Source organism: Meriones unguiculatus, chromosome X (assembly GCF_030254825.1).
Source record: "Meriones unguiculatus strain TT.TT164.6M chromosome X, Bangor_MerUng_6.1, whole genome shotgun sequence".
In the NCBI taxonomy this organism is placed as follows: domain Eukaryota; kingdom Metazoa; phylum Chordata; class Mammalia; order Rodentia; family Muridae; genus Meriones; species Meriones unguiculatus.
The window spans coordinates 77,622,493-77,634,257 of record NC_083369.1 but is presented as its reverse complement, the minus strand read 5'-3'; the positions used below and the strand labels follow the sequence as shown (position 1 = coordinate 77,634,257).

At 38.1% G+C, this 11,765-nt stretch overlaps 1 protein-coding gene across 1 annotated transcript; it reads right to left on the bottom strand.

The window, feature by feature from the left end:
* Window positions 1-3,127: 3,127 nt before the first annotated feature.
* Window positions 3,128-4,724, bottom strand: LOC110543513 (testis-expressed protein 13C-1-like). Its single transcript, XM_021629817.2, has 2 exons — window positions 4,115-4,724; window positions 3,128-3,177 (listed from the first exon to the last, which is right to left on the bottom strand). Exons 1-2 carry the CDS (start codon window positions 4,722-4,724, stop codon window positions 3,128-3,130), a joined length of 660 nt encoding a protein of 219 aa, XP_021485492.2.
* Window positions 4,725-11,765: the final 7,041 nt, after the last annotated feature.

Here is an 11,765-nt window from a genome sequence, read left to right as displayed (position 1 = left end):
GGAACATGTTTGAGGTTGCAGAGCAGAGTAGCCATTTGAGCCCAATTCTTTGGCTGCATTGTCCAGTCCCCTCCAGTAAAATACACTTTACTATCTTTACCTTCATGTATGTGTCCAGAATAGGATGAGGAAGAGGGAATTGGAAGCCATTGTAAATGAGTCTAGTCAAAGAGTCTAGCAACTTGATGTGAAAAATCCTGTAATATTAGTTAATCACATTAATCTATACAAAAATGATAAATAGAAACCTACTGATATTTTGGTGGGCCTCAGGTTATAAATGGAGAGGTCTATTTAGATGAAGATCTAAATCTAAACAATGAGGTCTACAACAATGTGTCCACATTACGATGTAGATTCAGACAAACCTCAAATTTCAACATGCATTTAACTTGCCTGTCTAGGTGTCACCTTCAGAACATCTGGAGTCACCATGTATGAGGTAGTACTTGAGAATTTACAACTAACACCTTCCCCAGTAATCTTGATGCTATCGGTCCACACTAAAAAGGACCACAGCACCCCCAAGTCTCATCTGTGCCCTTTTTCTCCACGATTCCAAGGAGCTATGAATACCATAAAACTTGCTCCAACCCAGACAGTCTAGCTTTGGGAGTAATATTCCTTGTGGACTAGCACTCTGGACTGTATAAATAATCACAAATCTGGAGTGTAAGAATTTTGCTGAGGCAGAGTCACTTTTGTTATCTGCCCCTTTTCCTATCCCAATACCAAGCAGGTAGCCAGCCTATTTCCTTGCTAAGCCTCATGAAATTTTTATCTTGTGGCTAATCTATACTGCTCCAGAACCATAATCACCTTGGGAAGCTTAGGTGTAGGAAAGAGTTGAGGGTGTAGTTTAATTGGAATCTTTCATGCACAAGGATCTGGGTGACAGTTCTCTGCTTCACATAAACCTGGTGGGCCACATATACAATCCAGGCACTCCAGGAGGTGGAGGCAAGAGGATCTACAAGATCCTCTTGTTAGGTAGTAAGTTCAAGACCAGTTACTGCAAAGACAGTCAGATGGACAAACTGATGGGAGAAAAGAGAGAAGGTGAGTGGTGGAGAGGGAGGAGGAGGAAGGAGGAGGAAGAAAGAAAAGAAAATACAGCTGGGATACAGAGTTAATAAAATGTAACTAATAAAAAAGAAAGAGAGAAAGGAAGAAAGAAAGAAAAAAGAAGGAAAGACAAATTATGTATGGGAGTATAGGGATAAAGCCTTGGAGGGCAGAAAAGCAAAAGAGATTTCCACTTATAATATATTAGGGAACCATAGGGAGCCTCAGGAAAATGACTTCTTGTTACACGAGGGATGTTGGACTTCCAGATAGCAGAGCAGAAACATCCAGTTCACTCTCCTAGAGGAACTGCAGATATGTCCACTTTCAAGGGCCCATGCAGTATCAGACAGTGAGAGTAGCTGGGAAAATTACAATGGATTAAAGGACCCACAAAGGTGCTTCCAATTCTTGGTAATCATCACAAAAGGTGCAGCATTCCAATAGGGAATTAGACTGAGCTTTACCTCATTGGGATAAAAGGAAAGTAAGGATTAGAGCTGCCCACTGTGAACAAATCTCTGAAATACAAACTATCTAGAAGACACAGCATGCAAAATGTCCTCTCCATTACTAATTAAAAGAAAACTTCTGAGAAACGTGGACCGTGGTTAGCTGGGCAGAATCCTTCTGGGAATTCAGGGATACTTATAGTTCAAACTGAAGTTGGATCTAACCCCTCATGCCCAGCTCCACCTTGGCTCCTCCATTCCTTGCAGTTGCCACTCCTCATTTGTCTAACTTGAGACCCAGAGCAGTAGAAAGACTGCAAATTCCACACCTACTGGAAGAGGAGTCTGGAAGAGTGACTCTCCATATATTAGCTCTACTTAAAACCCAATTAATCCCCCCAAGGAAGCATCACCTACACAGAGTGCTGTGGTGACTCTGATGTTCTTCATTTATTTCTGACAGGAAAGGGGCTTGGGAATGGGGGAAGTTCAGGGTTGAAGGCTAGAGAATGTAGCCAACACTCCCCTAAATACTTCAAGACAACACAGAGTAGCCAACACTCCCCTAAATACTTTCTTCAAGACAACCAGCTAGGCTGGTAGGAAGCCAGGAAAACACCTATGACCCTTAAGAGAAGAAATGATTGGAGGATCAGAAAAGCTCTGCTTGCGTTTTCACGAGAACATCTTCTTGGTATTTGCCACTGTTCATTTGTCTAACTTGAGACAGGAACAGTTTGATCATGTAAATCCATCTATGAAGATCTCTTTCATGTTGCCCCTAAAACTAGCTGGAAAAAATGGATTTGGGTATTCTTTCTATTGTTTTGTACCCAGAACCACACTATATGCAAGACAGAGAAAACACTTCTGGTCTAATTTGTATCCCAAATTATACTTCTTGTCATCTAGCTGAACTAACCAAAAAGATTATTACATATACCAGTTAATAGAGCATATAGTTCCAACCCCTAGTAAACCCTAAGCAATCAATGATTGTTTTATGAATAGTATGAAACTTCTCAAATTTGCTGTTAATACTATAGCTCTCTAAATTATTCAGTTATCAATTTAATCCCTTGATAAAGGGGAAAATTAAAATTTAACAAGACAATTTTGTTCTTCAGTGTTCCCTGAATAAGTGTCCTAATGTTGCCACTCTAAATTAGAGACAAGGATCTTGATCAATAGAGTTTTCAATAGAGTTTGTGCAAAGGTTATGTTTCATTCAGGACAAAGGACATCATGATTCACCCTGTGTCTGAAATTATGCTCTCTACTATCATCTATCCAACCTTACCCAAAGGGACTATAATGTGCATACTGGGTAATGCAATTGTAGTTTCTATCATATGTCAATTTATCAAAAACTATTGGTGGACGATTGAATGAAATTCAACAAACTTCTGACGTTCTCTAAAATTTTACATTGGCCTTTGAATCCCTTTGAACTCTGCAGTGTCAATAGATTAAGTGCTAACAAAATCTCTCATCAATTCCTTCACTTGTGTGTGTGTGTGTGTGTGTGTGTGTGTGTGTGTGTAAGTAACAGCAGCTAGCTGAGGTCTTACTGAGGTGGAGGCTGCTGCTGAAGGGCATTTCACGAAGAGTCACACAGTGGAAGCCGGGAATTCTTCAGCCTCATGCAAAGATTCTAGAGCTTAGAGACACAAAGAATAGGACCTGTGAATGTTGTAAAAACAAATTAAAGAAACACTACAGTAAAGCAATAGCATTCTCAAGGAAAAAGCAATGTACCCAGAACACACTACATCTTATGTTTTAGAAGTATAGCTATGCCCTGCAGAAGATCTGCTGTTATGCAAGAAGGGATTTAAGGAGAGTTACAGAAAAAGAGAAGAGAATGTTCTATAACATCAGCTTCTTTAGAGTGGTAACTGAATGTATAGCACTTGACTACTGTGTGCCTGTCAATGTACCTGCAACTGGAAATGTTTTCCTTTTAGACATAAATTTGATATATTTAGTATATCCTTCTCAAAACCAATACAAATTATATACACACACAATTAAATCTGCAGAAAGAGATCCATACAGGCTAGTAGATGAACTATGCTAAAGAGGGTAATTGCAGATGAAAGATATAGCTCAGTGGTAGAGTAAAGCCATGAGTTCCCTAGCAAATAAAAAAAAAAAAAAACCCATGGGTTATTGCTTGGTAATAGAATAGTGAAAAGTTTTACTTGATGAGTTTTCATATTTTCTATGATATAAACAAAAGAAAAAAAACATATATTAGGAAAGGGGCCCCAGGAAATGATATCTCTTTGGAACATACCTCCATTATTATTTTCTCCCTCCCTAAATTCAGTGAGGAGCCTGTTTTGGGTCAAAGTTTCCCAGTTCCCCTGGTTATATCTCTATTAGTTTTGTCAATGAATTTGGTCCCTCAGGCTCCAGCACAGGGATCCCACTGCAGTCAACTGCAGACAATGGAGCTACTGGATGAAGCTCCTCCTTCCCCTTCTTGAGTTCTCTGGATGGTGGAAGGAATGCCATTGGGAATGATGCAAAGAACACTGGGAAAGGGGCTGTGAGGACTAGGCTCAAGGACTAGAGAGTGGATCTTGGCATACCTGTTATAGATGCCGTCTGTTCTTTCTTCGGGGACACTGCATACTGCCCATCCTGCAAGCCTGAGTCAAGAGCTTCTGCATGTTTTTTGACAAGTAGAGGCCATGGCGGAGTACCTGGATAATCAGCATCTTGTGATTCAGCAAGGAGTTGCTGTGAGAGCTCAAACTCAATTAGTTTCCTGTGCAACATATCACGCTCTTGTAGCACTTGCTTCAGGTTGTCTCTTGCACTGCGAAGCTCAGAGACCACTTCATCACGTTCATCACGCAGCCTTTGGAGGTCTGTGGCCAAAGTCCATGAGGCTGCCTCATGGTCTTTTACCTGACCGTGCAGCTGTTGAACTCGTCGTGTCTGCCTTTCTCGTTGCCTGGTAGCCACCCTCACTCCCAGGGCCAGAGCACTCCAGGCGCATGCCCGCTTAATTGTGCGCGGTACCTGGGCATCAACCACGATAGACTTCAGGCCATCTTCGATATCCTTCCAGGGCCGTGAACGGAAGGTCAGGTAGAAGCCAGGACCACCGCCATTCTTCAGTACCTCTTCATTGATGAACAGAACCACTTCGCAGTGACGGAAACCACTCTTGGGGTCCCTAAAGTCCACAGCCATAGCTGAACCTGCTACAAGTAGTGCGCTGCAAGGAGCTCACTGTCTCTTAGGTGCCGTCTCCAGTCCTGGCTTTTAATTCCTACCTCCTTCCCTCCCCCTCCACACCTAGACTGAAACCCTGAAGGCCATCAGGCCACTCACACCAACTGCTCCCACGCAAGGGATTAACATGTCAGGGACGTCATAAACATGGGCTGTGAGACCTGCAGTACAACCTGCTAGGACCAAAATGCAGTGACAGATAATTCTGGCTCATCCGGTAAGTTGGGTGTCTGCTCTCTTTTTTTGGTAAATAATTATAATTTATTCACTTTATATCCTGATCATAGCCACCCCCCTCCTCTCTTTCTTCTCCCACCCTCCTCCCCTTCCCCCTCTCCTCCTCTCCTATTCCTCAGAAAAGAGGAGTCCCACCTACCAACCCACCCCAGCACATCGAATCACACCAGGGTTGAGTGCATCCTCTTCCACTGTAGCCTGGAGCGGTAGCCCCTCCAGGAGTGTCTGCTCTTTAAGGTAGGCCATTGTACTACAACTAATTGTCCTGGGAACTGCAGTGAGTCCATAATTTCCTGAGAGTTTCTGAATGGTAACACCCTATCTGGCATGAATTTTTTTTCTTTTTCCCTTTCCCCCTTCCTGTCTTGCTCTTCTTTCTTTTTTCCTCTCCTCCCTCTCTCCTTCCTTCTTTCTTCCTTCTTCTTCGCTTCTCCTTCTTTCTTTCCATCTCTCTCCCTCCCTTTTTTGTTTTCATTTTTTTGAGACAGGGCTTCTCTGTGTAGACCTAGCTGGCCTCGAACTCAAAGATCCCACCTGCCGCTGCTTCCCAAGTGTTGGGATTAAAGGCGTGTGCCACCACACCGGGCTACTCTCCCCTCCCCCCTCCTTTTAAAGTCTGAATCTCCCTGTATAGCCCATTTGGCATTGAACTTTCAGTTCATCTACTACCATCTCCTGAGTGCTGAGATGTACAGTGATGCCATACAGATAGGAGTTGACAAGAATTTCCAACTTGGAATTGAAGAAAGTGAGGGCTTTGGGGAGTTCTTTATGACTGAACTCCCTGTCCCATAAATCTCTTTCTGTATCAAAATTTTTATGTAGTACCAAGTTTCCTAAATCAAACACACGAATGACTGAAGTTCTTCAGTTTTCCTTTTAAACTCCTAATCTTGTTTCAGATACCAGTCATTTCTATTCTATTTCCTCAGGGCTTTTAATCATTGTATCTGTCTTCCCTGTCTTTTTATCAAGACAGGGTCTTGTTTTGTAGTTCAGATTGGCCTTGAACTCACTCCCAATCCTCTCCAGTGCCAGGGTCATTGGTCTGCACCCCTGCTAATGGATTTTAGAGTATTTTATTACTCATTTTTACTGCATCATCTCCCCTCTCTTGTGTTACTGGATAACTTACTTCAATACAGTAAAGCTGTTCAAGTTTCTTCTTCCATGCTTTTTTTAAAATTTATTTTTATTTTAATTTTTAATTTTTTTTATTAATTACACTTTATTCACTTTGTATCCCCCATAAGCCCCTCCTTCCTCTCCTCCAGATCCCACCCTCCATCCTCCTTCTTCAAGAATGCCCCTCCCCAAGTCAACTCATTTCTTTTCTTTGTCTTATGTCTTGCATTTGTCAACACCACCCTTTCTCTCTTCTTAGAGAATAACCTTCAATTAACTGTACCCTCTTCCCTACTCAAAGCTACACTTTGGTTTTCATTCCCAAAACTTTAGTGAAAATACCAAAAGGAGACAGCAGTTTCCACCTTACTACGAAATCTACGTTTGACAGGTGGTTCTCCTGTGGTCTTTCCTTGCAGCTTGGAAGACAGAGGTAGGCAGAATCTAGTGAGTTAAAGGCCAGGTTGGTCTTTATAGTGAGTTCCAGACCAGCTGGTGCTATATAATAAGATCCTGTAAACAAAACTAACATCTACAAACTAAATTAATGTTTTGGTTTTTTTTGAGACAAGGTTTCTCTGTGTGTATCCATGGCTGTCCTGGAATGCCCTCTGTAGACCAGACTGGCCTTGAACTCATAGCGATCCAGGTGCCTCAGTCTCCCTAGTGCTGGGATTAAAAGAGTGTGCCACCGAAGCCTGGCTGAAATTAATGGGTCTCATTGTGATATTTTTATATATGCATATATGTGTTTTGGTTCGTTATAGTCAGTTCTCGTATATGCAGACACTACTTCTTGTCTCCTTCCTCTTCCCAAATAGTTATCATGACTTGTTCTGATGCATCTCTTTTCCCATCTTCCTTCCCAGGCCTTCTCTTTGTCTCTGCTTTTCCTCCACTTTTCAAATGGTTCACATTTCTGCTTTCAGGCCACATGCATTCCTTTACTCTCCCCACCCTTAAGACCACTTGTAGTTTCCTACACGCACACACCTATATATTACTTTAAATCTAAGTTCCATATGAGAGGAGACCTATGATATTTGCTTTCTGGCTTTATGGTAATGATTTCCAAATCAACCCATTTCCTTGCAAAAGCCATGATTTCACTTTTCTTTCTGGCTTAACAAAATCCCAACGTGTATATGTACCACACTTTATCTATTTACTTATTTTTATTTGTATTTATTTCATCTGTTGATGGAAATATAGACTGGTTGCATTTTTTTTTTAGCTGCTGTGAATAGAGCAACAAGCCTCTTTATGATATGTTGACTTATTCCCAGGAGTGATATAGCTGGGCCATGTGGCAGGTCTATTATTAGTTTTCTTGAGGAACTTGCACACTGATTTCCACAGTAGCTTCTTTCTTTTGTCTTATTGCTCCAGCTAAGACATCAAATACTATATTGAAAAAAAGGAGATCGTGCACACTTTAGTCTTCTTCTAGATTTTCGAGAAAATGATCATAGGTTTGTTGCTCTAGTATAAGGTTCGCTATAGGTTTGTCACATAACGATGCCCTTCTTATGTTGAGGTATTTTCCTTCTGTTCCTTGTCTCTTCAGAGCTTTTATCATGAAGGAAGGGATATCGAATTTTCTTGAAGATTTTTTGGCACATCAGATGAGATGATCATGTAGTTTCTGTCCTTACTTCTATTTATGTATTATATTACACTTCTTTTTTGCTTATGTTAAATCAGACTTGCATCCCTGGAATGAACACAGTTCAGCCATGGTGCATAATCTTAATGTGAGAGACATTTATTGAGAATCTTTGCATCTTGATAGGGGAGGACTTCTTAACTAATCTACTTCTATTAGATAATTTAAAATATTAGTCATAATTATACATAAGAAACAATCTTAAATCTACTGTTTTTAACTAAACTACTTCTATTAGATAATTAAAAATATTTATTAGTCATTAAATATATTATATATATGTATACAATTATAGGTATAATATATAATATATAATTATAATCTATTATATTTATATATAATCTATTATAATTATATATTATATATTATACCTATAATTGTATACATATATATAATATATAATTTACATATATAATTATATATACTTATATATTTATATATACATATAATATATAACATATAATATACAATATATAATATATAATAATATAATATATAATATATAATATAATATGTAATATAATATAGAATATAGAATAGAATATAGAATATAGAATATAGAATAATATATAACATAATATATAACATAATATATAATTAATATATAATATATAATATATAATATAACATATAATATATAATTAATATATAATATAACATATAATTAATATATAATATATAATATATAATATATAATATATAATATATAATAATATATAACATATAATACATAATTAATATATAATATATAATATAATATATAATATATAACATATAATATAATATATAATAATATATAATAATATATAATATATAATATATAATATATAATATAATATATAATATAATATAATATATAATATATAATATACAATATATAATATATAAAATAAATATATAATATATAATATATAATAATATATAATATATAATTAATATATTATAATATATAATATACAATATATAATATATAAAATAAATATATAATATATAATATATAATAATATATAATATATAATTAATATATTATAATATATAATATAAGATATGATATATAATATATAATATATAATAATATATAATATGTAATTAACATATAATATATAATATATAATATAATATTATTATAATATAATAATATAATATATCATATATAATAATATATAACATATAATAATATAATATATAATAATTTTAATATATAAAATAATATATAATTATATAATATATAAAATATATAATATATAATACATAATAACATAATATATGTATCATATATAAAATATATGATAATATATAATATATATTTATAATATATAATATCATATAATATATAATATAAACATATATATTATATATAAGCTGAAGATGGGGTGTTTGGGAGAAAGTTTGATGTATATGAGGTCATGAATGTGAGATTCTCTTGATGGTAATCAGTGCCTTTTTGAGAAGAGAAGAGAAACAGGAAACTTCCTTCCCCTATTGGAGAAATGGGAGAAATGAATGTCTTTTTGGATAAGGAAACTGATTTTGCCTCTAGCATACTCCTGTGATGGTTTTATGTTTTGTCTTTTAAAGTGGAGTGTGTGATGAAAATGTTCTCTTTACAATTTTTTTTAAGTGGAGAATATATTTGTTATTTTCTATGTTTCCTTTCTATAGAAAAAGCCAGTTTAGGCCATATAAGCATGACCTGGTATCAGCATTTACTTGGCAGTGGTTGTTCTGAGTTGCTGTAAGTCTAGGAAGAAACAAAACATGCTTACAATCTCAGTTCTAAGCATTGGAAAGAATTAGCTTGGTCTTCTTGTGGGGCTCCTAACAGTGGGGTTTGGAGTGTCTCTGACTCTTTTGCCTTCTCTTAGAACCTGTTTCCTTCTACTGGGTTCCCTCATCCAGCCTTGATATGAGGGGTTTGTGGCTAGTTTTATTGAATATTGTTATGTGGTGTTGAGTTGATATATCACTGGGAGGCCTGCTCCTTTCTAAAGGGAAACCGGAGCAGTGGGAGAGGTAATGTGGTGAGGAACTGGGAGGAGTGGAGGGAGGGAGGCTGAGGTCAGGCTTTATTGCATGAGAGAAGCATTAATAAAAAAATACTGGAAAAAAAAAACCCTATTGAGTCCAATTAGTGTTGTCCACAAGCATATGAGTTTAGAAGGGCTGTCCATATATGTACAAGTTACCAGAAGCATCATTCCTGAAGGAAAACTGATCTTTCTCTCCCCTGACAACCATGGACTTACTGTAACTTCTCAAGTAGGAGTGAGAACTTATCATCACGTTCATCTTCAAGTTTGTGTAGACAGCTATAGCTGTTCATGAGCAAGCCTTAAATTCAGCTAGTCATATGTTGGCTATCCATGCTCAAGATATTCGTGCCACTATTTCACGAATGGACATATCTTCCCAGGTGAATTTTTACTGTAATTCACAGGGTTTACAGTCTTACCCAGCCATTCTTCTCCCTGTGGGTTTGCACTCAACGGTGAAACTCAGTCTCTGGTGCTCTGGGGCCCACAGTTCTATTGGGGCAGCGAGTCAGGCAAGCAGGCAGGGCTCTGTGCCAGCACCTGGGTCCCCGGCTCTGGCTCTGGGCTGGTTCCTGGGGTGCCCACAGGACCCGAGTCTTTTCCAGGGAATGTCTGGGTGACCTAACGTCGGTCCCAATCGTTTCCTGCACTGTGGGGTTATCTCTTGACTGAAAAACGCAGCCTCTGATGTTGTGGTGCCCACAGTTTAGTCTGGGACAGTGATCAGAGCACGCTGGCGTGTGGCTCTGGGCTGGCGACCAAGCCCCTGGCGGAACCGGGATCTCTTCCTTGGTTTAGCTGGGTGAGTTAAAGCTTATTGAATCCCCCACCGTGGGGTATCCTCTCACCTGGGAAACACAATCACTGTGTTTTAGGCCTGCGAGTTCTGACTGCTGGTCCCTGTGCAGATCCTGCTGTGCTGCTGGTCAGAACGAGAGTCGTCCCAGCTCTGCTATCTTGCCGAATCTCTGCTTTATTTATTTATTTATTTATTTATTTATTTATTTATTTATTTATTTTTTAAGTTAGAAAATCTTTTTGTTGTTTTTTTCTAGGCAGGGTGTCCTGGACTCACTTTATAGACCACGGTGGCCTTGAACTCACATTGATCCACCTGTCTCTGCCTCCCCAAACCCTGGGATTAAAAGTGTGCCCAACCATACCCAGCTAGAAAATATTTAAACAATGTGGGCTTCGAGGCTCAAACTCAAGGTTTTAGACTCAAAAGCAAATACTTTTACCTGTTGAGCATTTTCAGTGTCCTTAATTTTTAAATTAGAGAGAGAGAGAAAGAGAATGCCCATACAAGTACATGCAAATGCAATACACTCACATAGCCCTAGCTGTCCTGAAATCACTGTATAGATCAGATTGGCCTCGAACACACAGAGATCTGCCTCTTCTGCCTCCCTGAGTGCTGAGATTACTGTGTGCCCCCACTGCTTGACTCCTAATTCTTATTTTTAATCTAGTCTTTTAGTGAGAGATGTTCTTTCTTGAGCTTTTGTGATTTAATTTTTCCTTGAACTTTCTTCCTCTTCTGTGTGTAGTATTCCTTTAAAAACTATATGCCGTGCTGACTTAGTGGACACAAATTGCTTTAGTATACTTACCATGGAATGGTAGAGATCAACTTCAGCACACGGGGTGGGGTGAACCAAGGTGGGTTGCAGCATCGTCAATGACCAGCTGATGGCTAGTGTTTCTCTCTATAAACTCTTAAACTCTCTGGCAGGTAGCCTTGCTACTCTCTATCTACACTTTAACTCTTAAACTTCCAGGCTGGTATTTGGGGTGCTCTTTGTATACAGTTTAATTCTATATGTACAGTTTAACTCTATATACAGTTTAACTTCCAGGGGCCCCTGGTTATGAGAGTCTCTAAAGGAAAAGACAGTAGAGGGTCTTAATCAGTCAAGCCAGGTGGCTCTGTTAACT